The sequence below is a fragment of the Rhinolophus ferrumequinum genome, chromosome 27 (assembly GCF_004115265.2).
Source record: "Rhinolophus ferrumequinum isolate MPI-CBG mRhiFer1 chromosome 27, mRhiFer1_v1.p, whole genome shotgun sequence".
In the NCBI taxonomy this organism is placed as follows: Eukaryota; Metazoa; Chordata; class Mammalia; order Chiroptera; family Rhinolophidae; genus Rhinolophus; species Rhinolophus ferrumequinum.
This window is the reverse complement of record NC_046310.1, coordinates 15,927,101-15,951,543: the sequence shown is the minus strand read 5'-3', so window position 1 is coordinate 15,951,543 and position 24,443 is coordinate 15,927,101. Positions and strand designations below refer to the sequence as shown.

At 46.8% G+C, this 24,443-nt stretch overlaps 1 protein-coding gene across 2 annotated transcripts in view; it reads left to right on the top strand.

The window, feature by feature from the left end:
- Positions 1–24,443, top strand: part of KIF26B (kinesin family member 26B) — a 407,807-nt gene that overhangs the window by 339,654 nt on the left and 43,710 nt on the right. For both annotated transcript variants that reach the window (XM_033099718.1, XM_033099717.1), the window contains exons 6-10: positions 1,129–1,335; positions 6,134–6,227; positions 7,456–7,718; positions 10,627–10,810; positions 18,623–18,782. In XM_033099718.1, coding sequence (XP_032955609.1) covers positions 1,129–1,335; positions 6,134–6,227; positions 7,456–7,718; positions 10,627–10,810; positions 18,623–18,782 — 908 coding nt within the window. The remainder of the gene's footprint in view (positions 1–1,128; positions 1,336–6,133; positions 6,228–7,455; positions 7,719–10,626; positions 10,811–18,622; positions 18,783–24,443) is intronic.

Below are 24,443 nucleotides of genomic sequence, written 5' to 3'. Positions count from 1 at the left end.
CTAAAAATTTACAACCCCCTCCCCAAAATTGGTGAGATTTCTTTAGATCTGACTGTTGATTAGATGAAACGGGCAAGACACTGAGAGGAGTTTAAAAATAATCCTATACAGACCTTCAGAATTTGCCATAATATTACAAAACTGATGTGTCTGTGTCTTTCTGTATCACACATCTTTGCATCCCCAAAGCTTAGCCCAGTGCTTGGCACATAGTAGGTACTCAACACACTTGGACTGAACTAGCAACATAATACCAAAGAGCTGGTAAGGGAGCAAATCCTGGCCCTCTCCCCTGGATCTGAGTCTCCAGAGCTGTGTGTGTGTGTGGCTTCAGCTCAGCTTGACTCTTTGTCACCCAAGGATCCTAGGGCAGGCAGTCCATTTCTGTAAGCACCAATCTCAGTGATGGAGGTGGAGCTGGGTTGGTCATGAGTACTAGAAATATTCGTGTTCAGTTACTCAGGAGGTGGGTCAAAGGGGCACTGCCTCCTATGTCCCACTGAGATGTGCTTTCATCCCCTGAAATGTCATCCTCCATGCCCTCCCTTCATGGGATCCCAAATATCATGGTTCAAACAAATCTTTTACCACTACTGCCCCTTGGAAGACACATCAAATGCCGGCCATTAAAAACAGACCAGTTCACAGGCCTTTAATGATGACACTAATAACTGTGGATTTTTGTCTCCAAGAGTCCTGATGAGCAGAGGCGAGAAGTAAATTATGGTGCTAACTTTTATGTCTGTGGTTTATTGATCTGGGAGCTTCAAGGGAACTCCACCAGCCACAAAAGCTTGGCTGTTCACATTACCTTTTCATCTTTGTAATTGGGCCACCAGGGTACCGTTAGGTTCCAACGTATATTAATAGGAAGACAAAGAACATGATGTGACATTTCTGTAATAAAGTAACGGACGTATCAAAATATTCTACCTGGTAATTATAAATAAATCAGTTTTCCCACAACCCATTGAGGATTGTTTTGTCAACTCATTGTGCACCTCACCGTAATTTACCATGCGAAGGTTCCATGCTGCCATGTATACTGTATCTCCAGAGTATCTAAGGACATCCGTCATACAGTATCCACTTTCATCCATGTCATTCCTGTTTCCTGTTTCTTAACAGGTGAAAGTCATGCTTCGCATTTGTTCCACATTGGCTCGTGATACCTCAGAATCCAGCTCTTTCTTAAAGGTGGACCCACGGAAGAAGCAGATCACCTTGTATGACCCCCTGACGTGTGGAGGTCAAAACGCCTTCCAAAAGAGAGGCAATCAGGTTCCGCCTAAGATGTTTGCCTTTGATGCGGTTTTTCCACAAGATGCTTCTCAGGTGGGTATAAACCCCACTCGGGGCCAGGCGATGTTAATTCATTTCAAGGAGCTTTTACTCATTCACCAGGACCTATGAGCTAGGAGGGTGTCCTCCAGGGAGCTCTGGTGAACCAGTTCCTCCATCACACAACTCTGAGAAGCCAATTTGAGCACCACTGAATAGTTCGTTTCTTCTGAATTACTGGTGTCATACCATGGGCAAGACCATTGTGCTGGGATTTCAACAAAACATATCCTTGGGGAGAAGGAGGAGCGAGCCCATCGGTGGATGGCATGCGGAAGCAGGAGGGTAGCAGGAAGTGTCAAGACAACTGCACTCAGGTGCTGGCAACTGGTCCCTGAGGACCCCACTCCTGACCCTACTTCTGGGTGTGGGTGTGGAAGAGGGAAAGAATGTTTCAGGGAGCTGGATTAGAGTTAGGCAGGCTCCTAGCACCCTATAGAGGACAAGTCTGGAGTCCTAGTGAGGAACTAGGGAGGGAAACTGAGGCTGACTTGCAGTCCTGTGGCCTGGATGCACGGAGTGGCAGGGAAGACGAGAGGCTGGGGACAGCTGTTGTACCAGTCAGCTACCGCTGCATTACAAACCACTCTGAAATGCAGCGGCTTAAAACAATAAGCATTGACTATTGCTCATGAGTCTGTGGGGCAGCTGAGATTCTTCTGCTCCCAGCTCGGCTCACTTATGTCTGTGATCAGCTCTGGGTTGGGTAGGCAGCTCTGCTGATCTTGGCTGGATGCTCTCACATGTTTGGGGGTTGGCCGGCTTTAGGGTGGTCTAGGATGGCCTTGGCCAGATCCCCTGCTCTCTCTCTGCACACTGTCTCTCATCAACCAGCAGGCTCTTTGGGCTTGCTCTCATGGCAATGGCAGGATCCAAGCATGTAGGCCTCTGGAGGCCTAGGCTCCGAATCGAAACACCACCTCTTCTGCTGCATTCTGTTGGCTCAGATTCGAGGGGTGGGGAAGAGACGCCACCTCTTGATTGGAAGGGCTGCAAAGTCACATTGCAAGGGACCTGCACACCAAGAGAGGTGGGAAATCGTGGCCGTTGTTGTTAATTTGCTATGAATATAATCTTAGGGGCTCAAGGTGCCAAGATTCCTGGACCAAAGCTCCTGGAGCCAATCCCAGCAGGAACAGATGTCTACTGAAAGAGTCAGTTGCACCATCTGGTGCAATTCGTGTGCAGCGAATTGGTGCCGCTGATTCTTCTAGTAGGCATTTGTAACCCAGGTTACAGGTATGTGGTGGCCCGCTGTGCCTGCATTTTGGCATCAGACACCTGCACCTTCCTGATAAATTTCCAGCACTTCCTAAGATTTATACAAAACAGTGTGCTCTAGGATGACTACAAGCCTGTTGCAGAACCAGGGACAAGGGTGCTAGCAGCTACCATTTGCAGCTCCTGTTAATTTCCGCACTGTTGCGTCTCAGTGTAGGAAGACTTGATGTTCACGCAGGCTCCTAGGTATAGCGCACTGTCAGCATAGAGCACACGCTATAGGCTCCATTCATTCACAAGCTGAGCATTTGTTTTCCCCAAAGAGTTGGCCATGAGAAGGCAAAGGACTTCATGAATAAGCTCTATGTTTTCTCTCTTCACTGTGTGCGTGCGTGCATGCGTGCGCGTGTGTGTATTGTACCACCTGTGGACTCACTAGTCTAAACCTGACATTGGGTCTAATAAATGGCCTACAAATAATTTAATGAACGCAGTTCAAACTTTTCAAAAGCAAATCTCCCAAAGTTTTAGGAATTCCGATGTGAACCCTAAATTAAGCACGGACTATTAATGTGTTTTAAATTTAGCCCAGAAAACAGAGCCATTTTTACTGCTAGTCTTTATTTACATTTCATACGTGGCTGCAGAGCTTGTATGCTCTATATTACAGATGGATTCACTTTCGAGTGCTTTACTTTTGCTAAAATTTCCAGTGTTATAATAAGCTACACTTCAAAAAACGATTTGCAGCTTTCAAGAAGTTTCATATGCATTAGCCCATTTATTCTTCGTAGAATTCTACAGTGTAGGAAAGGGAGCGGGCATTGCTATTTTCACACTACAGACAAGGAATTTGAGATTCAAAGACAAAGTCGCTTGTCATCGTCCATTTCGAATTCCTCCCCTTGACCTCTCTGTGTCCTGCTCCACACAGGGTTGTATCATTGACCTCCTGCCATTTTATCCACTATTTCCTAGTGGTGTGTCCTGGGGCAAGTCACTGTACCGCTCTGGGCCTCGGTGTCCTCATTGCCCTCTCGGTAGAATGAAGACAGAACCAAAAATTACACCCTTAAGGCCATTGTGAGTCATTGAATTGATACACGAGGTAGTTAGAACAAAGCCAAAACACAGTCAGTGCTCAGTCAATGCGAGCTGTTTTTGCTATTATATCATCAATGTTAATAGTAATATCCTGCTTGCTGGCCGGGACCAGCCTCAGCCCCCGTGGGGCGAGCACCCTTTGAGCTTCCAAAGCAGGGAAGCACGACAGGGTGCAGGGCGCCTGTGCTCTGATGTCCTTGCTGTTGGCCTGTAAAAGAGCGGCCACCCCAGTGGCCCCAGGCAGTGACGCATCGTGCTTTGTCTCAGTCTCTAAGGACACACGCTTCCTGAAGCTAAAGCATTAGTACAGCGATCCTTGCACCTTGTCACCCTTCTGAGCCATCCTTAACACCCTAACCCAGCCTTGCCTGTCATCAGCTCCCCACTGCTGGGGCAGACCTCTGCTGGGTCTGGCTTTGGGGACGTGACTGAGTCTGTGTGGGCCACCATAATAAAGCAGCACAGACTGGGTGGCTTATAGGCAACAGAAGTTTATTTCTTGCAGTTCTGGAGGCTGCAAGTCCGAGAGCAGGGCACTGGCAGATTGGGTGTGTGGTGAGAACCCCTTCCTGGTTCATGAATGGCATCTTCACGCTGTGTCCTCAAGTGGTAGCAGGGAGAGGTTTCTGCGGCCTTTTTCATAGTCCCGTCCAGGAAGGCTCCAGCCTCATACCTAATCCCCTCCCAAAGGCCCCTCCTTCTAACACCATCACATTAGGTTTCAATATATGAATTTTGGAGAGGACAAATTCAGTCATTAGCAGGAGGAATGGTGGGGAAGATACAGACCTGTGGGAGAGCAGAGGCTTCCTGCTGACCCGGCCTGGCACGGGGTCTGTGCTCAGAAAGGCTGCCTGCTTCTCTAGGTCCAAGAAAGGCAGCAAGCAGCCTTTAGAGGCCACTGGCAGCTCCTGACAAACCCTGGATGGACAGGTCGCTGACCACTCAGTGGATACCGGGCAGGAGCTCTGCAAGGGGAGGCCTGGCCGCCCTGTGCCGGGTGACACGTCTCCTGTGTCTCCTCTGTCCTCGGGCCTTAGCCCAGGTGATGCTTCGCTGGCACTTTGGTGCACATACAAGCGACATTGTCCCTGCTGACCTTGAATCTAACACAGTTTATTTGATGGGTGACTCAGGGTGGGCTCTCGGCCCTGAAAGAAAGCAGGGTGCGTTTGGCAGTAACTCCTTCCTGCTCTACAGAGGTGCTGCCTGCAAATACCATCAAGATTCTGCAACCTCAGTCTCAGGGTTTAGTGCCAGGCTCTTGTTGCCTAGGTCCTAGGTGGCGGGTGAGGGGTGCTAGAAACTGTCGTCCCCACATAGCCCTGTCCTGGGCAGCCCTCTGCTGCCGTCCCCTTTGCCTAGGAGGTGCCCCCAGCAGAGTTGCCGAGGCAACCACCGGAACAGTGCACAACTGTTGGGAATAGGGTTTTTCAATTTCGGTTTGGGAGAGAAAATTGATTTCTGAATACTTGGGTTCGTTGTGCAACCTGGAGCTGGATAAATGCATTCATTGCCGAGGCTGCAGTTTTCGGATTCCCACTGGGAGGCCCGTTGCTCTGATGACTGCAGAGTCCCCCGTGTTCAGAATGCTTGCAAGAGATCTGACACCGGTATTGAGACAGAAATGAAGGCAACAGCACACAGCAAATAATTCTGTCCTCCCGCGGCTGTGAAAGCCTCGGATGCTAACCTAAGAGTATTTCCCAGAGCTCCCAGTCGGTCCACAAACCTGACTGAGTCCTTATGGTTGGCAGAGCGCTGTTGGATTGGGTGTTAATGGGGAAATACAAAAAGTCAGCAAGAGTCTGGTCCCTGTCTCAGGAGTTAATCCGTTTTATTTGTAAAGGATTCAAATACGTTGAATGTATCTGTAGAGAAAGAAAGAGAAGCCTAGTGCTGAAAAGAGAAGATGTGGACTGAGAAAGAGGAGGGAGCTTGGGAGAGAAAGGAGACATACCTCACAAACCTCCTGCTTATATTAGAACCACAAGGTGTCTCAAGGTCACTTTCCTGAAATGGCACTTCGCCTTTTCCCCTCCTACAAGTCTGGCCCATTTTACGCATATAGGCTATGAGTGTGTGTGTGTGTGTGTGTGTGTGTGTACACATAGGAAGGATCCAGTTAGCAGAGGGCGAATGGAAAGTTTCAATGCCTTGTCCGAGAGGCCAGAATGCATATCAGAGAAGGCTATGAGGTCCACGAAAGCAGCCTGTGTTCCCATTCCAGCCAGTTTCTGCCTGATCTGCAGACATAGCAGCTGAAAAGTACCAGAAATCAGCAGAAGAGTGGTTTGCAATTAATATGTGTAACGTCAGGCTGGCATGGGGGCGGGAGGTAGGTACCCGAGGGGGCTGGCACCTCCAGAATTCTGAGAGAGGCTGACCCATCTGGGAATGTGATGACTCGGGCACTTTTATTATTAATGGTCCACTTACCGCTGGTGTCTCCTCTTGTGTCTGCCAGGCCGAAGTGTGTGCTGGAACGGTGGCAGAGGTGATCCAGTCTGTGGTGAACGGGGCAGACGGCTGCGTGTTCTGTTTCGGCCACGCCAAGCTGGGTCAGTGAGAGCCGTACTTACCCTGCTGCTTCTTGGATTCCCGGTCACCTATTCATGCCTCTGTATTGTCCCAGAGTCCTCAGCGTCTCCCTTAGGTGCTGAATTAAATAACCATGAACAACCATTTCTGCTTTTGAAGTGTACATGTCCTTCCTAATCCTCTAGGAAAGCCTTCGTATCCAAGAGATGGACAAAGGAATAGTGTGGCTCTTTACGCTCAGTCCAGGTCAGGGTCATGCCCAGAAAGCCAGCTGGAAAAATGTACGTTTTCTGAACAGGGGTTGTTGGGAAGCAGAGAGGGCCCCCTGCCCCACTGACCAGGAGGATTTGGGTTGGTGATGGAGCCGACATAGAAGCCAAGAAACAGCTCCAAGCAAAGCCTAGAACCGTGTTAGGACCGTCTGGCAGCTATCTTTGCTTCCCAGCATCCAGCTATTGGGAAACTCCTGTGCTGGGCTCCTGGGGAAGGAGGCAGCACACGCCCCACTACCACCACCAGGATTTTGATGACTGAATCGCCTGCAAGGGCCTTCTTAATCCTGATCTGTGGCCATCTGCTCACCAGGTCTTACTTTACATGCTTGATGTTAGCAATTTGGGGGGGGGGGGGCTCCAAAAAGTGTCCCTTGGCTGAGATTCCAACAGAGGCCTTGCCTTGCAAACGATGGAGGCCAGTTTCAAGACGTGACAGAGAGCCCTTGTCATCCCACTGCCACTTGTCTTCCTGTCCCTTCCTTCTCTTCATCTCTGATCAAAGCAGTGATCCAGATTTTAATGGAATTTGCTCATGCTGTAAAAATATACATAGCATTTAACGCGAGGAAGGTTATCAAGTGTAAATATGTGGATCAAATCTGTGGGGTGCTGACGAAAAGAACCATAATAGTTAGGAAAGGTCCCTGCCTTTCCACTCTGTACCAAACAATGCTGAAAGGGGAGAGCTTGTGATATGGGGGATCCTCCTGGAGGTACACTTTCATTTAATCTTGTCATTTGCCTGGGCTCTCGTAGTCTTTATTGTAGCCATTTAATCAGTAGTACTAGGAAATGTCTTTTTGTTACCGTTGCCAAAGGCTGGATATTTCCCTCATCTTTTCATTTCCTCTCTTCCCTTCCCCCACGCCTCATGCTTTTCTTCTGCATCCTTGGCACCTGTTCTTGAGACTCTTCTAGAATGATGCCTGGACACTCAAACTGCCACTCTTTCTTCCCTGGCCCCACCCCCCAGGAAAATCCTATACCATGATCGGAAAGGATGACTCTATGCAGAATCTCGGCATCATCCCCTGTGCCATCTCCTGGCTCTTCAAGCTGATAAACGAACGGAAGGAAAAGACCGGAGCCCGCTTCTCAGTCCGGATCTCAGCCGTGGAAGTGTGGGGCAAAGAGGAGAACCTTCGGGACCTGCTGTCCGAGGTGGCCACGGGCAGCCTGCAGGACGGCCAGTCCCCGGGCGTGTACCTGTGTGAGGACCCCATCTGTGGCACGCAGGTGATTGCTTCCGGAGCTTGGTGGGCTCCCAGGTGGCTCATACCTACCCCTGAGGCTGGGGCAGCTCCAGCCAGGACTCACTCCCCTGCAAAGCGGGACGCTCACGAGTGTTTACTTTAAAGTGGATGGGAACTTTATGGCCTCCAGATGCGGGGCCATCTGCTCACCCAACCTAAATATTTGTACCTTGAATCTAATTGACAATGAGCAGGAGCCACAATTGTTGTAGCATTTGGAGGAAATTGAATTTACTTTCTTTACATCCCTTGTAGGGGGGAAAAAAAGTGCAATCTTTCTTTTGTTTAACAACAAACCGAGATATTTACTGCTCTACACAAATAGCTACGGCCATTACTGGGGCTGTTTATGGCTCTATAAACTGTGTTTCTGGCACTGGTTTGCCGCTGGATTAGTAGTGCTGAAGGAAAAACGAATAACCGCTTTTTAATTAGAACCATGATATAATTGCTAGAACTATGGAAGCCAAGAGAAGCTCCAGTTTGCCTTTTCAGGATGTCACTCCTTTTATGAGAGTTTCTGTCTTGCTGTTTGACTACAGATGTAGGCATGGCTTGAGAGCTCCCTGGTTCATACCCAAAATAATCAGTTCTTGCAGTCTCCCGCAATACGCTTTATTTTCTAGTTTTGTCAGATGCCTCCTTGTTCTAGATAGGTGTTCAATTTGATAAGTACCTGCCCCATCCCAAGTAAGATAGTTTCCACAGGTGAGGATCCCCCGTTTGTGGCACCCCTCTTCTCATACCTGACCATGTTCTTCCCCCAGCCAGACCCTTCCGTTTCCTTTATGAATCTTCCATTCCCAAACTCCACATGACTTACAAAGCCCAACACGTACCTTTCAAGAATCATCTCTTACCATTCCCCTCCGTGCCACTCCTCTTACATTGCATGGAAGTCCCCTAAAAAAGCAATGCCCTTCAAACTGCAGTGTGCACATCAATCGCTGGAGATCTTATTAAAATGCAGGCTCTGGTTCAGTAGGTTTGGGACAGGGCCTGTGATTATGCATTTTTAACACACTTCCCAACGACTGACCACACTTTCAGTAGCGAAGCTCTAAGGCACCAACCATGTTCCCTCTTACCTCTGGCTCTTTGCACGTTCCATTCCCTGTGCGTGGAACACTCCTCCCCTGTCACTCTTCATCTGGATAACTCCTTATCCTTTCGGTCTCGACTACATGTCACTTCTTCCAGGAAGCTCTCTTAGATATTTTTCCTAAGGTCACCAGAACACTCAGAGCATTTATACTGTGATTGCCTGGTTAGTTCTTGGCAACTCCCAAAGAGTGGGCATGTGTGACTAAAATTGGCTATTCATAGTTTTAACAATGTATCAGACCCCATTTGGATCTGGAATGTAATTAGAATGCTAACTAGTTGGTTGTGCAAACCTTAATCCAGTGGTTCTCAAACTTTAGTCTTAATCAGAGTTACCTAAATGACTTGTAAAATGCAGATTGCTGGGCTCCACCTCTAGAATTTCTGATTCAGTAGGCCCGGGCGAGAGCCCCAAAATGGGCCTGTCTAGCAAGTTTCCACGTGAGGGTGCTGCTGCTGGTCCAAGGACCACACGATGAAAACCACTGATTTGGAGCATAAGACATGTTCAGAGGATATCTACAAAACACCTGTGGTGGAAGTGAGAATCCCCCTCCCCACTACTGCTGCTCCAAGCATTACGTAGACACTCAAATAGACTATGACCTCCATTCACTTTCGTAACTCCATTAATGAAGTTCCACGTAGGTGAAAGATCCGGTTAACTGAAGGCTAGGAATAAGAAGACGAAGAGGCCAACATCCTCTGTATGGTAACTCTTCGTGTTGAAACATCTTTAAAATTCTTTGGTTTATTTTTCTGCCCTAGTAAATGAAAAAAAAAAAATGAACGCAACAGAATCTCTCTCTCTGACATTTGAAGATTTTCATGGTCTCAGGTTCCAAATAATGGCTCTCACAGTTCAGAAGTATAGGTCCAGTTAGATTCAGAGTCGAAAATTATCAGAATTTGTACCGACTCCAAGGCCTAGACTGCAAATCGTTTCTTTGAATGTATCAGAAATATGAGTTTCCTTTTCTCCTGAAAAAGGAAGTGCTGGTCAAACTCTGATACGGTAGTATTTTCCTACTTAAGCTTTACTCTGATTGCCAAGGGATCTCATAGGATGTAGACACATTGTCCACAATGCTTTCTTTAATCAATTAATGAGTATGCGAAGCGCAGGAATTTAGGAACTGAAGACAAAAATAGGGATTCCTTAAATGATATAGATGAGAGATTCAAGGATCTTAGGGGTTTTCATACTTACTTAGGGGTTTGACACTTACTTCTAGTTTATGACTATGCCAGTAAATGTGAGCTGAAATGGGCTTTAAGTAATAACTGGGGAAACTGAGAGTTGAGTTAAAGCTAGCCAAGTTTTTTCACTTCTTTGGGACACCAATGCTGTCGACTAAAATCATATTTTGCAACCTACCTGCCTCCAACCATCTAATCTTTGAAATCCAGACACAGTCACATCTCTCGTGTTTCCCTTGGTGAGCGGATGGCCCAGGAAGTTGGTTCGCTGTCTTCGGCAGGCATCAGCGTGGGCCATTCGCTCCCACTGGTCTCAGAGGTACTACCACTTGCTTTTCACACCTGCCCTTTTACAGATTCGACTTAAATTGTACAGTGGGTAAAACATATGTGTCATCTAATACGGGTGTTCAGTATTCATCTTCAGAAATGAATGAATGAAGCTGACAGTTGCACGTGGGTAAAGGGACCTTGTTCCAGAAGGACTTCTGGCCTTCGAGAGGCGCGGAAGGGACCGCCGGGCCTGCGGGGCCGGCAAGCCCTCCCTCCTCCACCTGCCGCTTCAGCTCTCACCTTGTGTTTTCCAGCTGCAGAACCAGAGCGAGCTGCGGGCGCCCACCGCGGAGAAGGCCGCCTTCTTCCTGGACGCCGCCATTGCCTCGCGCCGGGGCCACCAGCAGGACTGCGACGAGGACGACCACCGCAACTCCCACATGCTGTTCACCCTGCACATCTACCAGTACCGGATGGAGAAGAGCGGGAAAGGGGGAAGTAAGTGCGCCACCTCTACCCTCATGCCTGCTGGTCAGGCCTTGGCCTGGTGAGAAGCCCCTCACTGGGGGCAGCCGTGGCCCGTGGTTACTGGGGGACAGTGTCACCAGTCTGGAGTTCGCTGAGTGGTGATAGGAGATCGTTGTTGAGTCTGGGCCGAAGTTTACTTTTGAACTGTCTAAGGGAAAAGGGTTTGCTTTGGTAAAGAGAATGTATGGATGTAATTGCCATGGCAATGTGAGAGGAAAAAGGTAGAAAAGAAAAACAGCAGCATAAGGGTACCTTTCTGTTCACAAACCTTTAAAGGTGCTCATCATGAAAGACCAACTTTTATCCACCAAAGCACCCTGGCAAAATGTCACAAAGCAGTAGCACATTATATGGTCCCAAAAGCACATTATATGGTCCCCAAAGAAACAAAGTCCTGCTTTTTATATAATCTATAAATCAGACGTTTGAATAACTAACCAGACTCTGGCTGCCTCCCTCCCTCAGTGAAACATCCGTGATGTTTCTCTGTAGAATCGCAGACCCGGTCCCCATGACAGCTGCACCGGCAGGAACCCATCTTGGTGGTTATACAATCCTCTCTTGGCTGTCTTCAGAGCCGCACTGACCTTGGGGCAGTGACCTTGTCTGCCAAGGAGTGTATACTTTATGCTCTGGTTGAATACCAGCCCCCAGCTGAGTATCTCAGATGGGATCTTGGACCACGGGAGGAGTGGCCTGTTGACCTCACGGGGCTTTCTAAGGCAAGTCGTGGGTCACAGGGCTGGGGTGGCTTCCACAGTCTGTCAATGTCCACCTTTGTAGGGCTTTCTAAACACAGGCAACTGGCCACCAGTGCATTCCGAAAGATTGTCTCAAGGATGCTGGATGCCAAAACAAACAAACGACAAACAAACAGACAAACAAATGAAAACAGAAAGCCCTGAGTGGGGAGACTAACCCTGGTGGACGGAAATTGTGAAGCTAATTGACTGATGCACAGGCAATCAACTAACTGGATTTGAAGTGGAGCCTGGAATGAAGACATCCAGCTTGGGCTCTCCTTCTCCCCAAGTCTCCTCGTTGCCCAAAGTCTTAAAAACCAGTATCCTGGAGAGAGCTCTTGGGGCTTCTGTTGCCCCCAAGTGGAAATTCGCCCCTTCCCCCAACTCAACACCTCTGTTGTCCCAGGCTTCTGCCATTGTTCGTCCTCCTTAGTTGTTGTTTTAACAGGTTTAATGAAGTATAATTTACATTCAGTAATACCTACCCTTTTCATGTGTCGTTAGATGAGTTTTGGCAAATCTATACAGTTGTATAGTAACTACCACCACTACCAAGAGATAGAGAAAAGTCATCACCACATAAAGTTCCCTCTTGTCCCTTGTAGTCAGTCCCCTCCCCGGCCCCTGACAACCACTGATCTGATTTTTGTCCTTGTCATTTTGCCTTTATCCAGAATATCCTGTAAATGGACTCATGTGCTCCAAACATGGACTCGTGTCTCTGGCTCCCCTTCGAGTAGTGTCTGAGATTCATGCATGTCATGGCATGTACCCGTCATTCACTTATTTTTCTTGCCACCTGTTCCCTTGATTTTGACTGGGCCTAAGGAGTTGCACTGCACCCCCCGCCCCCAGGCTGAAATCTCACCGTGTACCCTGGCCCGGGCTGAAGGCCCGCCACCTGAGGGTAGCATTCATGGATCTGACCTTGGCTGTCGGCACTGGCTGCTGCCCGGGACTCTAGACACCCTTGTCCTCACTTCTAGTGTCATGGGTGCCCAGGGACCTGGACCATCAGCACCTGAGAAAGGCCTGACTGGGGATGAGTAAAGTGTTCTGAATGGGAATTCTTCATGGGAGATGGATCGAGTCTCAAGGAAGGGCTCACCACGTACAGCCCTTCCGTTTAGAACCACTTTCTTATAGAAGGAAACAGTGGATTAGGAGAGGGAGGAGGGGATACAGACCTTTAAAATCCATGACAGAATTTTATATAACATTTCTCCTAATAGCCTGAGAGCTCACTTTAAATCCTGCCCTCCACTGTCACCCCCCCACCCCAAGGTCCCAGGCTGTATCTTACCAGTGTGAATGTGGGAGTCTGAAAAATGTTTATTTTATTTTTTTAAGCTGTCAATAATAATAATAATCAGCAGCAGCAGCAGAGCTCGCAGTGGATTCTTATACTTTTGGCAAAGGGTGACTCACAAAAGATCTGACTCTGGAGCCAAATGGCTTCCAAATGGCACCAAGTGGGAAAAAATCAGGAGGTGGGCTCATCTCCTCCTCCTTCTAGGTTGCCAACCAAGCTGAAAACAACTCTGTTTTTGATTTTTCACTTTTTATTTCATAGTCCTGCTCTCCATGTGGAATCTAGAAGCAGGAAGGAATCTTGAAAACAAAGAAGCCGTGAATGAATTTACTTCCCCTGTAAGAACTTGAAAACTCGGCTTCCACAAAAGTGTGGGCTGGGACATTCCCTAAACCCAACCTTCCACCTCGAGTCAGTACGTAACACACCCTAGGCACTTATTAAATATTTAACATCAAACTCATCTTTCCCTATTTGTAAATTGTGGAAGCAAATTGCTTTTAAATAATAGATTCAGGTGGAAGAAAAAAGCAGGTACCATTAACGGCTTCCAAAACCTCTTTGGACGCTTCCTAATGATTCTGTAGATGAGAACAAAGAAGGGGCAGGAGGCCAGGCTGGTGAGGGGTAAGCCCCAAAGTCTCTGGGGATGTCACCTGCCTGCCAAAGCACCTGGCTTCTTGTGGGGCAGGGAATCAGGCCAGAATGTACGTGGACTCCCAGCCCAGAGCTTGCCTGACTTCAGAATTTATATCTGTTTAAAATGTAATGAGGAGATTTGGAGTGTTGTTTAAAATGGAAATTTTGTTTACTTATATATATAAGGAATAACCCCTGTGGACCTGGCAGCCAGAACTCAATTAAGGGAAAGTTTATTAATTAGCCGCCCGGCGGGAAGCAGACAATGGAGCGGGCTGCTGTGAACTGGCCGTGAGAAGCTTAGATGACGGCTGCAAAGAGGTTTCTGCCACAAAAATTACACATGCCGTCTGTATATACACCTGAATCTTACCCACATACGTGCATTTTACACACACACATTTATATACACACAGATCCACATTTAAGTAGACAGACAAAAATGGTTTAAACATGTCCAGCCAAAATAGAAAAGAAAATTCTGTGTTGGTGTGTCACTGTTTTGCGGATAGCATTAGGTTAAGGTTAAAATATTTGTTACGGTTTAAAAGTTATTGGAGCGTTAGTGGGGCTGATTCTCCACCCGTCGTGGAGACTCCCCTGCTGTGCATCAAGGCTGAGAACCGCCTTGGGAATTCCCGCATTGGGGAAGGGACCCGGAAGTCCTCATGACCAGGAGATGCTCCTCGTAAAGATGGGTGTGTTAGGCGTCGAAAGCAAGATGGAACGAGTGATGCTTCAAGGTAACACATTTCACGGTACAGAAGGCTTACAAGTCCGGTTGATAAAGATGGCTTTTAAAAGCATCACTTTATGAGTAATGTAAGCTTGCAAGCAGCGATTGCCCAGGGTCAAGAATGACATCTCCGATCTGTTCATTCCGTTGATTGCCTGTCGGGGAAGCCCGGAGGCCACGTGTGAGCTGGGCTGGGCTGGGCTGTCTGTGTGTGCTGACGGGCGAGTGGACATGCAAGGGGCACTCCTCTGTTTACAAATCTGATCAGACTGTTTCCTTAATCTCAGTTTTGTTTTTTGACAAACAACCCCTCTCTCTTTATATCCTGGAATGGCTTCAATCAGCTCATGCTCTATCCAGGGCTGTGTGGTCCATAGGACTCTAGAAATCCATCATTTAGGTGGCAGATGTGGTAAAAGAGTTGTAGGAAAGAACATGACTTCTCAAGGAGGCAGGACCAGCCGGGCATCTGCTGTGCCTTAGAGCAAAGCCCGGTGCAGGGAGGATTGCCACACATGGGGCGGGGGGGGGCGGCTGCAGGGCCCTCATTTCCCCCTAGGCCAATAATGAAATCACAGTTTTATATTTGTTAGATTTTTGTAATATACTTTTAAAAATCTTTGGCCAGGAGAATATTCCAAACAGTGCAGTCTGGAATTCCCAGAGTAAACTCTCATAGCCTTACCTTCACCTCCATCACAGCAGCAGTTGCAAAGCTTCTGAAGCCGCATGCCCCCGCTCTACCGGTCTCAGCAGATAACCAACTTCCTATTTCAGGAGAAGAAACTATTAGTCTGGTGAACTACCTTAGCTTCTCCCCTCTCACCTTCCAAATCTCCTTGTCCCTGTACCTCGGTTCCCCCTACTCCTTGCCCAAAGGTTGGCTTCCTCTCATCTCCTTGCCTCTTTCTCCTACCCTCTTCAGCCTCTTCTGGAACCTTGCCCATTGGGACCCCATCCGTCATCTTTCATGCTTTTATTTCCAATCTCTCCTACCACCAAAATCAGGGCTGCCACCTCCTGGAAAGAAGGGAAGGGACGATGACATCAGTAAGAAAGCCTGGTCTGTACCTCACTTTCCCTTTGAGCTGCCTGCTCCATGAAAGCCTTTCAGATTCTCCCTTCTGTGTATGAAGATTATCTTTCTACTTTAAGTCCCAAACCAGTTTGGTGGATGGCAAGCCATTATCTTTCTCCACCTCATGTTTCAGCCATTCATGGGCTTGAGCAATTTCAACCATTCATTAGACTGCAAGTTACCTGTTATCCATCTGCATGAGCTAGTACTGTGCCTGGCACATCAGTGCTTAGTCCTTATGTTAAATCAAATGTATGCTGTATTTTAAACCAGGAGTGAATTTCTCTATCATCTAGTTTGGCTATGTTTCATCCAGTTACCTTTCATGTAAGCAGATGGTGTGAGTTCAGAGACGCCCTTTTCTGCAACACAGCCAGGAATTGGTCAGTTCATTGAGAAAGTTAGTTAAAAAGGAAAAATCATATAAAATGATCCACTCCTGTCATAGACATGTCATTTCACCTGAAAACATACAAATGAGTATTTATTCATTGATCTTCTGATACCGGGCTAAGGTTTTGTCTTTGAGATGAGTTTTCATCTTAAGGTTCTGACTTTCATAAACCACATTTATATTCATAGTCCAGGTTTCACTTGAGATTTCTTCTAAATGATTCAGAAACATAAAAGACATGTGTAAAGCCAACCTTGTATAGACATTTTCTAGAGTCTTAAAATGTTTCCCACTCCATAATTTTTTATCTACTCCTAGTTCAGCATCTCTAAGGTAAAAAAAAAAAAAAAAAAAAAAAAAGACTTATTTTTATCACGCCTTTCCAAAGCATTGAGTTTGATTTTTATAGAATCATTAGCTGCCTTTACACAATCATATGTTATTGGTTTATATAATATTTGATTATATCCTTATCTATAATATCAGGTGCAAGTGGTGTAACTAGATTTAGGGGAAAACCCAGCTGACCTATGTAGCTCATTGTTTGGGAGCAAAAGTGCATAGACTAACTAGAGGACAGCCAGCAGTGACCATGAGCATTTAGCACTTGTTGTTCACCAGTCAGCCTTGCACAGGTGGTGGAGGCGTTAGTTAAGCTGGGCAGGTAGAAAGGCACTGGTTCCCAAACACTGCTGCACGTGAGAATCACCTGAAGAGCTTTTCAGTGACTCCCAATGCCGTTTCACACTCCAGATCAATTACATTAGAAAGCCTGGGAGTGGGAGCCAGGCATCCATGTTATTTTTAAAGATTCCAAGGTGATTTCGATATTCAGCAAATCTTGGATACCACTTAGTTACGGGGAGGTGAGTTAAAAGAGCTTCTACTTGCTTTATTGATAGCTCTGGACTTTCATCTTATATTGAGCATTAATTTTCTATGAGATCTTAGGCGATCTCTTTCACATCTGTGACCCTCGTTTTCCTCATCTGTGAAATGGAGCTGGTACTTGCATTGTAGGATTGTTGTAGGAATTCAGTGATATTAGGATAATTTAGCATTTCCTGGCACCTACCAAGTGCTCCGTAAACTTGAGCTGGGTGAGTGGCTCAGGAGTGGGGTAAAATTAGTATGTTGCTTCCTATGGGGAGAGTAAGGCATGTGAGTAATTTAGTTTGGCCAGAGTCTAGACTTAAAATATACATATTAGAATATAAATACAGTGTCGTGCGGGGTGGCATGCGGGGTCTTTGCTCCCGCTCCCCACATAAGAACAGGATGTGGTGAGGCCAAAAAGGAACACCCACGGAGCCATAGGTAGGGGAGTCACACCACTATACTCTTGCTGGCGGCTGGGTTGGAGACACAGGAAGCAGGAGCCACACTGTTCGCAACCCTCACGGTGCCGCTTGCAGGCTCAGCCACCATCTTCTTGCTAGCCCCCATTTGCTGCTAGCGTAGCCACGGCAGTTATATTAGTGGCCAATGGCTCACTGGTTACAGCTGACGGCCAACTAGCCACAGCTGATGGCCATCCAATCACGGTTGACGGCCATTTACTACCTGAGCCAGCACCTTTCCACGTGAGGCCGAGAGCCTGGAAACTGCACTCCTGGCTCTGTCCCCACATACAGGATTACACACGGCAGACTGACTTATGTTCCTTTAACCCTGCAACTGTGACCTCAGAAATCTGAAAAGTCAATAAGGAGCATGCTCTTTAACTGCTAATAATTACCACTTATTTTCTTCATTGATTACAGAACAACTTTCTCTCCAGCCACCTGTAGTAACGTAAATTCTTGGTAATAGCAGCCAGCCTGTGATCACTCAGGGCACTTTATACCCTTCTAGATTAAACACCATGTGTGAAATTCAGAATTCTTTGACAACTGAAACTCCAGTGGGTATAGAGCAGAGAGTTGATTTTCCATTGTCTAAATGTGACTCTCATTTTGAGTCATGCAGGTATAATTATAGGTATTTTATAATATTCTTCTCCAGCACAGTCTAAACTGTGCCTTTGTTCTCTGTGTTCTATTTTACTATGTGTACATTATGCATTTTATTCCATTACATCAAATGGACTATTAGAGTCTGAAAGTCCAAACTGGTCCCTGTCTATGCCCTTTAATCTGTGGTGCACATGGAAATTCTGAGCTTCTCCTGTCTATGTAATTAGGTTGCAAAACAGATGATATTTTGCTTTAAAAATAACTATTTCCCTTGCACGCTGCCATGACCTGATCTCATCTGATACAAAATGGGATAAAAGAGAAGTAACGTATTATATCTTTCCTTTTAAGTGTTTTTACGGGGGATAGTGGAGGGTGAACAAAGTATCACATCCTTTAATGTAAAGCTTGTTTTGCCATAGGTGTGCCATCGGCTTTCTCAGCGAACCCCTTTTCCACCTTGCCCCAGATGACCTGGTACCTGGCTGAACTTTAGGTCAGGGTCTCTGTGATGATCAACAGATAACCACTTATGGGCCATGCAGTTATCTGTTGATCATTTCTGATCGGTTTCAGAATCTGCTGTCCAAAGGATATGTAGGTACACACCTTATTCTCCTTTTATTAGACATTTACCTTCTCTGGAATAGCATCCTGCTCAACCCACAGGGATTACTCATTTATTTATAGGGTGAATCAGTCAGTTTTAGGAGGTAGGTGATGTGTGCTGGACAGAATTTAAGAGAACTATGATATTTGTAACCCCAGCATGATTTTGTTGGGGTTTCCTACTGGGTCATGAACCTCATCCTTTTACTGGCTCTTTTTTTACCCTTCAGATTTCCCAAGGAGCTACGTGAAGACCAGATGAGTGTTCGCCAGAACATAACCCCTTCTCTCTTCTCTTGTTTCTCTCCTGTGGCAGTGTCTGGAGGCCGCAGTCGCCTACACCTCATCGACCTCGGCAGTTGTGTGAAAGCCCTTAGCAAAAATCGGGAAGGAGGCTCAGGGCTGTGCCTCTCGCTGTCTGCTCTGGGCAACGTCATCTTGGCTCTGGTCAATGGCAGCAAACACATCCCATACAAGTAAGTGTCCCTTCGACTGGAAGAAGGAGCCGAGGTAAGCGGTCCAGTGACACGTGGGGCGAGGTGTGTTACAGAGGGACAGCCTGGACTACATTGTTAGTTTATTGCCAGCGCTAAGCCTTCACTAACAATTGTGTAATGCATGATCTTAGTCAGAAGCTATGGGAATACTTAAATCCACCCCAGTCCTCACTTTAGGCTGCTCAAGTCCTAAGACATAGGAAACTATCTTCGTTGGGGTCTCCAGTGACAATGTGCGTTGGTAGATTATTGTCCCCGTGGTGTAGCTGTATCTGTTTCATAGTGATGAGAGCGAGGGGGCAGAAGATTGGCTGACCCTGCCCTTAGGAGCAGCGCTGCCAGATGTAACCAATAAAAGTACAGATACTCTGTTCAGTTGGAATGTCAATAAACAACAGGTAATATTTTAGTATAAGTATGCTCCCCAAGATTGCATGAGATATATGGGAATCCTGTAGTTTATCTGGACATCCTACTTAGGATAGCTTACGAAGCTTAGGGAATTACCACCATCCCATGCAAATATTTATTCCACTTTCAAGATCCTTTTCCTCCTTCTGTTACCGCTTCAGGAAGATGAAATTAGAGCTAATCCTGTGTCTGGAATTCCCAAAGACTTGCCATATTGTCTGTGCACATGAGTGACCCAGCCTGCAGCCACCCTCCACCACCATCACCCCAATTCAGCTTTGCCGTTGGTCACTGTGGTGATGGGATGGTGGGTGCTTCCCTGCTTGCTCAGGTGCCTCCCAGGGCCCAGCTACACACCTTCCCCGCTACACGAAACTGAGGGTAGCAGCTATATAGATATCTTACCTACATCACAGGGATATACGACTGAGAGGGTAAAATTTAGAACACTCTAGGCAATGACCAATACCGATAATCTGCTTGAGCCTCTCCTCATATATTTAAATGGAAACAATACCTGCCTTTCAGAGTTGCCATGAGGATGGAATCATTTTTTTTTTTTTAATCTGTAAAATATAAGTTACGGTTGTGTGGGAGTGAAAAGATACGTCAGACAGTTTGTTTTACAATAACTGAGGTTCAAGACACGTCCTCGAGTTCTCTTTCTCCTCGGCCTTGAGTTGACACCAACACTGTGGCTTTATTCTCCACCAGGCAGACTATTGCTGGACCGACGTCAGGAGCTTAAAGGGCGATTATAATCCTATCTGTCTCAATTGTGGAGATTTGGAATCCTAGTTGGATAAGCCTAGAAATGGTTTTTCCAGCCCTGTGAGAACCCTTTTCTATGAGAAAAAAATTCAAGGTGAAGGTTTATAAAGTTTCATTCGATATTATTTAAGCTCAATTTGTGATTACAAGAGAAAGAAGGAAGGGAGGGAGGCGGGGAGAGAGAAAGAGAGAGTGGGGAAAGAGAGAGGAGACAAGGAAAAGTCCAAAGTGGTACTGTTAGGGCTGGAGATTTTAGAAAGAAAGTAAAGAGTTTTGGGCCCTAGTTGGTTTCCCTGTCCATAAAAAAGGGAAACGTGTTTATTAATATTGTAACTTAATAGATCATGGTGTCGATAAAATTCAAAATGCCACCTTTTGAGGTCACTGATTATATGTTTTACTTATATATCTCTCACATTGTTTCTGTAGAGTGACATGTTTTTACGATTTCCATAAATATTTGTTACATTTAGGCTAGGAGCGATGGATGAATGTAAGCATATGAAATTACTTTTACTTTAGATAAAGTAACTTCCTGTTGGTTAGAGCTGGATTCTATTATACACGTATAGGGAAACATTAAGAATGGTTTTTATTGATAGCTCAAGGTCTCTTGTTAAATTAAACATATTTAACATCAGCTAGCCACAACGACCAGCCAGCCACCTGCCTCTTGGGAGGGCTGACAAAGTGAAATCTCCACTCACCGTTTTCTGCAGACATCTGTCTGCTTCCGTTCTGGCAGTTCCCTTCCTTGCCTTCTGGCTCTGGGGGAGTGAAGACGAAAGTGTTTCCATGTCCGAAGTGGGCACAGACTTAACATAAATGTGGTTTCTGCTTAAGACACAGCCATGGAGTTGTCCCCTACCATCAGGACCCTCCTGGAGAAGATCTCGCAGGAACACCATTGCGTGGTGGCCTGGCCATCCAGCCAGCTCTGTCCTCCCCGGAGCACTCATTTGCCAGTGCACTTGTACAGCCCCCTTCTGTCACCCCTTGGGCCTGATGCCCATCGTTGTGTGTGAGCTTTAACAGGACCTTGCTGGAATAGTGGCTGCGATCCTCAGCCACAACATATATTCAATATTTGGTATCAGCAAATCCCATTTGCAAAGTGAGGAATCAACTAGAAACGCTCCTCTTTCGAGGTACAGGACGATAAGGCAAAGATTTGCTCAAATCACCCAGCCAGTTGGTGGCAGAATCAAACTGCATCACTTTCCACAGCCTCTGAGACCTTGGCAGTCGGGAGCCCACTGCCAGCCCACTCCCCCCTGCTCATCAAGCTCTGTAATAGATTAGCTGTCTTTGGTCCGCACAGCAGGGGGTCTTCAGCACAGCGGGGTGGCCCAGATTGCTTTTATCAATTCAGTCAGGCTCTGAAGCCACATTATGCAGCATTTTGTTAGCATACTAAACACCTTTCACTGTGGCAAACCTTGTCTTTGCAATAAGTTCCTTAGAGGGGAGTTGTCTGACCTTGCTCACTCACAGGGAAAACCAGCAAACCAAACTCCACATTTGTTACCCTCCCCCACCCTTCCAAAACACACACACAAAAAGCCCGCTACCTCTTCATTTGTCACCCTAGACAACTCTATGCTCGGAACCTGCATTCCTTGTGTTTGCTTCTGGGAAATTAACTGGAATGTCCACAGAGGGGATATAGGCTGTCTTCATTTCTCTTCATCACTGTACCAGACGATTTGTCATGTGAGCAAGCCAGAAAGTGAGTTTGGATTCATTAGCCATCCCAGGCGCTCCCATGGGCACCCTCGGTGTGCCCTGAATGGTTTTGACTTTGCAAATGATATTGCCTTTGTAGATGACAGACTCAGGCGCAGTAGGGGTTCCCAACCTCAGTCATTACACCCCCCCCCGGCCCCCCCCAGGCTTGCTGGCCAATCCAAGTGCAATAAATCAATCCTAAACGGTGACACCTTTCAGAAAAGCATGCAGAAAGGCAGGGAGACCACCAAGGGCTCTGACCCCCTAGTCAGTCCAGCACTGACAGGCTGCACAAATGACTCTTGAACTTTGGGGGACTTCTTGTCTAGGGAAATCTGCCGTAGCCATGAGCGTTTTGACAGTACATTTGCAAGTGTCCCTCCATCCCTCATTACAGCCATTTGCTATTCCTCACCATTTCTTGGGGGCCAATGTAATAGGAATCTTCCCGTTTGATAGATAAGAAAAAATAGTCAGGTATTGAAATGAATTCCTGTGACAAAAACCAGTGTTGCAGGCACACACCACTGAAATTGGTCCCCAGAAATGGCATCACAAAGCTCTGTCAGTGCGAACTTAGCTTTGACTAAAGTGCTATTATGTCTCCCAGCGGATCTGCAGGACTACAGTCTTTTCCAGAGACTTCGAAATTCTAACCACCACCCCGTTATCGCAAAACAGAATTTTGGGTCCCTTTGAGATGTTCTCTTGGAAAGGGGGACAAACTCTTGGGAAACGTTCCATTCCCACAATGGTACTTGAAGCCCTCGAAGCATGTGTCTTCATTTGTAACTTTTACTCCATTTGGACAAATAATTCCTTTAATAGGTCAAATGATCTATTGGCCTATTTACCAATGAGATGTTTCAGACTGCAAGCAAACACTGCTGCAGGGGCGACTTGGAGAAGCCAGAGTTCCACAGGTGGTCAGGACGCTGCCAGCAGGGTGGACAGCAGGAGCACTTTTCCTCCTGGGCCCTGGGGAGGAGTCAGCCACCAAGGTCATTGTTAAGAAGGCAGCAGCATCAGAGCGCAGCAATTCACTCATACCAGCAAGCAGCCCAGGACACTCAAATCCACACCAGTGACTTGCGGAGGAAGGACGTTTTCTTCCATAGAGGTAGCTTTTTAAAAGTGTCAACTCTCTCCCACTTTCAAAGTGCTTTTTAAAAGTGTTAACTCGCTCACTTTAAAAGTGCTTCTCTCCCGTGAGGGGCTGCAGCGCTGGACCCCGCGGACAGCTCCCGTGGCGACAGGCCGAAAATCCAGAAGGATCTAGAGCAGAACGCAGACACTCCTCTTCCTTGCTTGGAGAAATACTTGCTCCTAGTAGCCATTTAGGAGATGGGATTGTCTCTGCTTTCTCAGCACTGAAAACCCACTCTGCGTCTGGGAAGCTAGAGAAAAGAGCGAATGGTTGATACTAGCTGCAATACTCCATTCCCCTGGCTCACACAGAAATGAAAGGTTTGTTCCTCTGGACCCGGATGTATATTAGTTACGCTAAATGGAATGAAATAGACATTTTCCAGGAAAAATACAAAGGAATAGCAATTCTCCAGATTTTCTTAAGATAACATGCAATGGAGAGAAGCTCTGTGTAAGAATGTGTGTGTGAGAAAGGAAGAGAGAGAGAGAGAGAGAGAGAGAGAGAGAGAGAGAGAGAGAGAGAGAGAGAGAGAGAGAGATTTAGCAACCTTTAAATGTACATTAAGGCTGTGTTATCGCCCGCTGATTTATAGGGAGAACATCAATTCAGAACTATTTGCACAAAGTCCAGATACCAGTTTATAGCATTCCCTGTTTAGAAATAAAATAACCAAAGTCTCAGGTTGCCAAGCAACCGCAGCAATGATAATTCTTAGTATTGCTGCTTCAAAAATACTCATCTTTATACATTTTAATGACTGTAAGGATGCAGAGAAAGTGAGTTCAGAAAATCACCGGGACATAGACGTCCCTGTTGTAGGAGATTTCAGCTTTCTTGCTATCTTTTATTTTGCCCTCCTTTCTCCATTTGCTTCGCTGGCCGGTGGAACCTTCATACTTAAGATGATTTCAGAGACTGATATTGTTTTCTTGAGAGTTGAGGCAGCAACCACCAGTAAATGCAGTCTGCCTGGCTTCTCGCAGAAGCATGCAAGTCACTCGGAGGAATGAGGCTGCCTGGGCCTCATTCAGTTGGGGCCACAAACACTGGTTTTTGCACCCCTGGTTTGACCCGTAAACGCCACGCTGTCCTTTTTGTTCTCAGGGACCACTTCCTGCGCCCTCCAAGAGCCTCAGTGAACTGGGAGCAGGTTGTTGGGCCCCCAGCTCAATCATTTCTTGGCAGTAACACCATGGTGTCTACTTTTTGTCTACAGCGCTAGCCCCACTTGGCTAATGGGCCATCCGGTTTGAAGACTGGGTAGAAATCAGGAGCCTTCTTCACTTCCCTTTGGCTTTTCAAGGGGTTTTCTTCCTTTAGGTTCAATTTCTGAGATTACTTTCAAACTCTCTTCTCTCCAGATTCTGAACCATTTGGCAAAAAGCTACAAGAGTCTGATTGCAAATTAAAACTGTCCATCTGCTTAATCGTAACAGAGTAGACAGAGGTCTCCTTCTGTCCCCGCACACATGTGGACCCCAGGACTCAGGACTGGGCAGAATCAGGTCAGCAGGGCAGTCACCCAGACAGCCACGTGGCTCAAGTGGAGAAATCTGTGTGAGCTGGAGGGAGTGAGACAG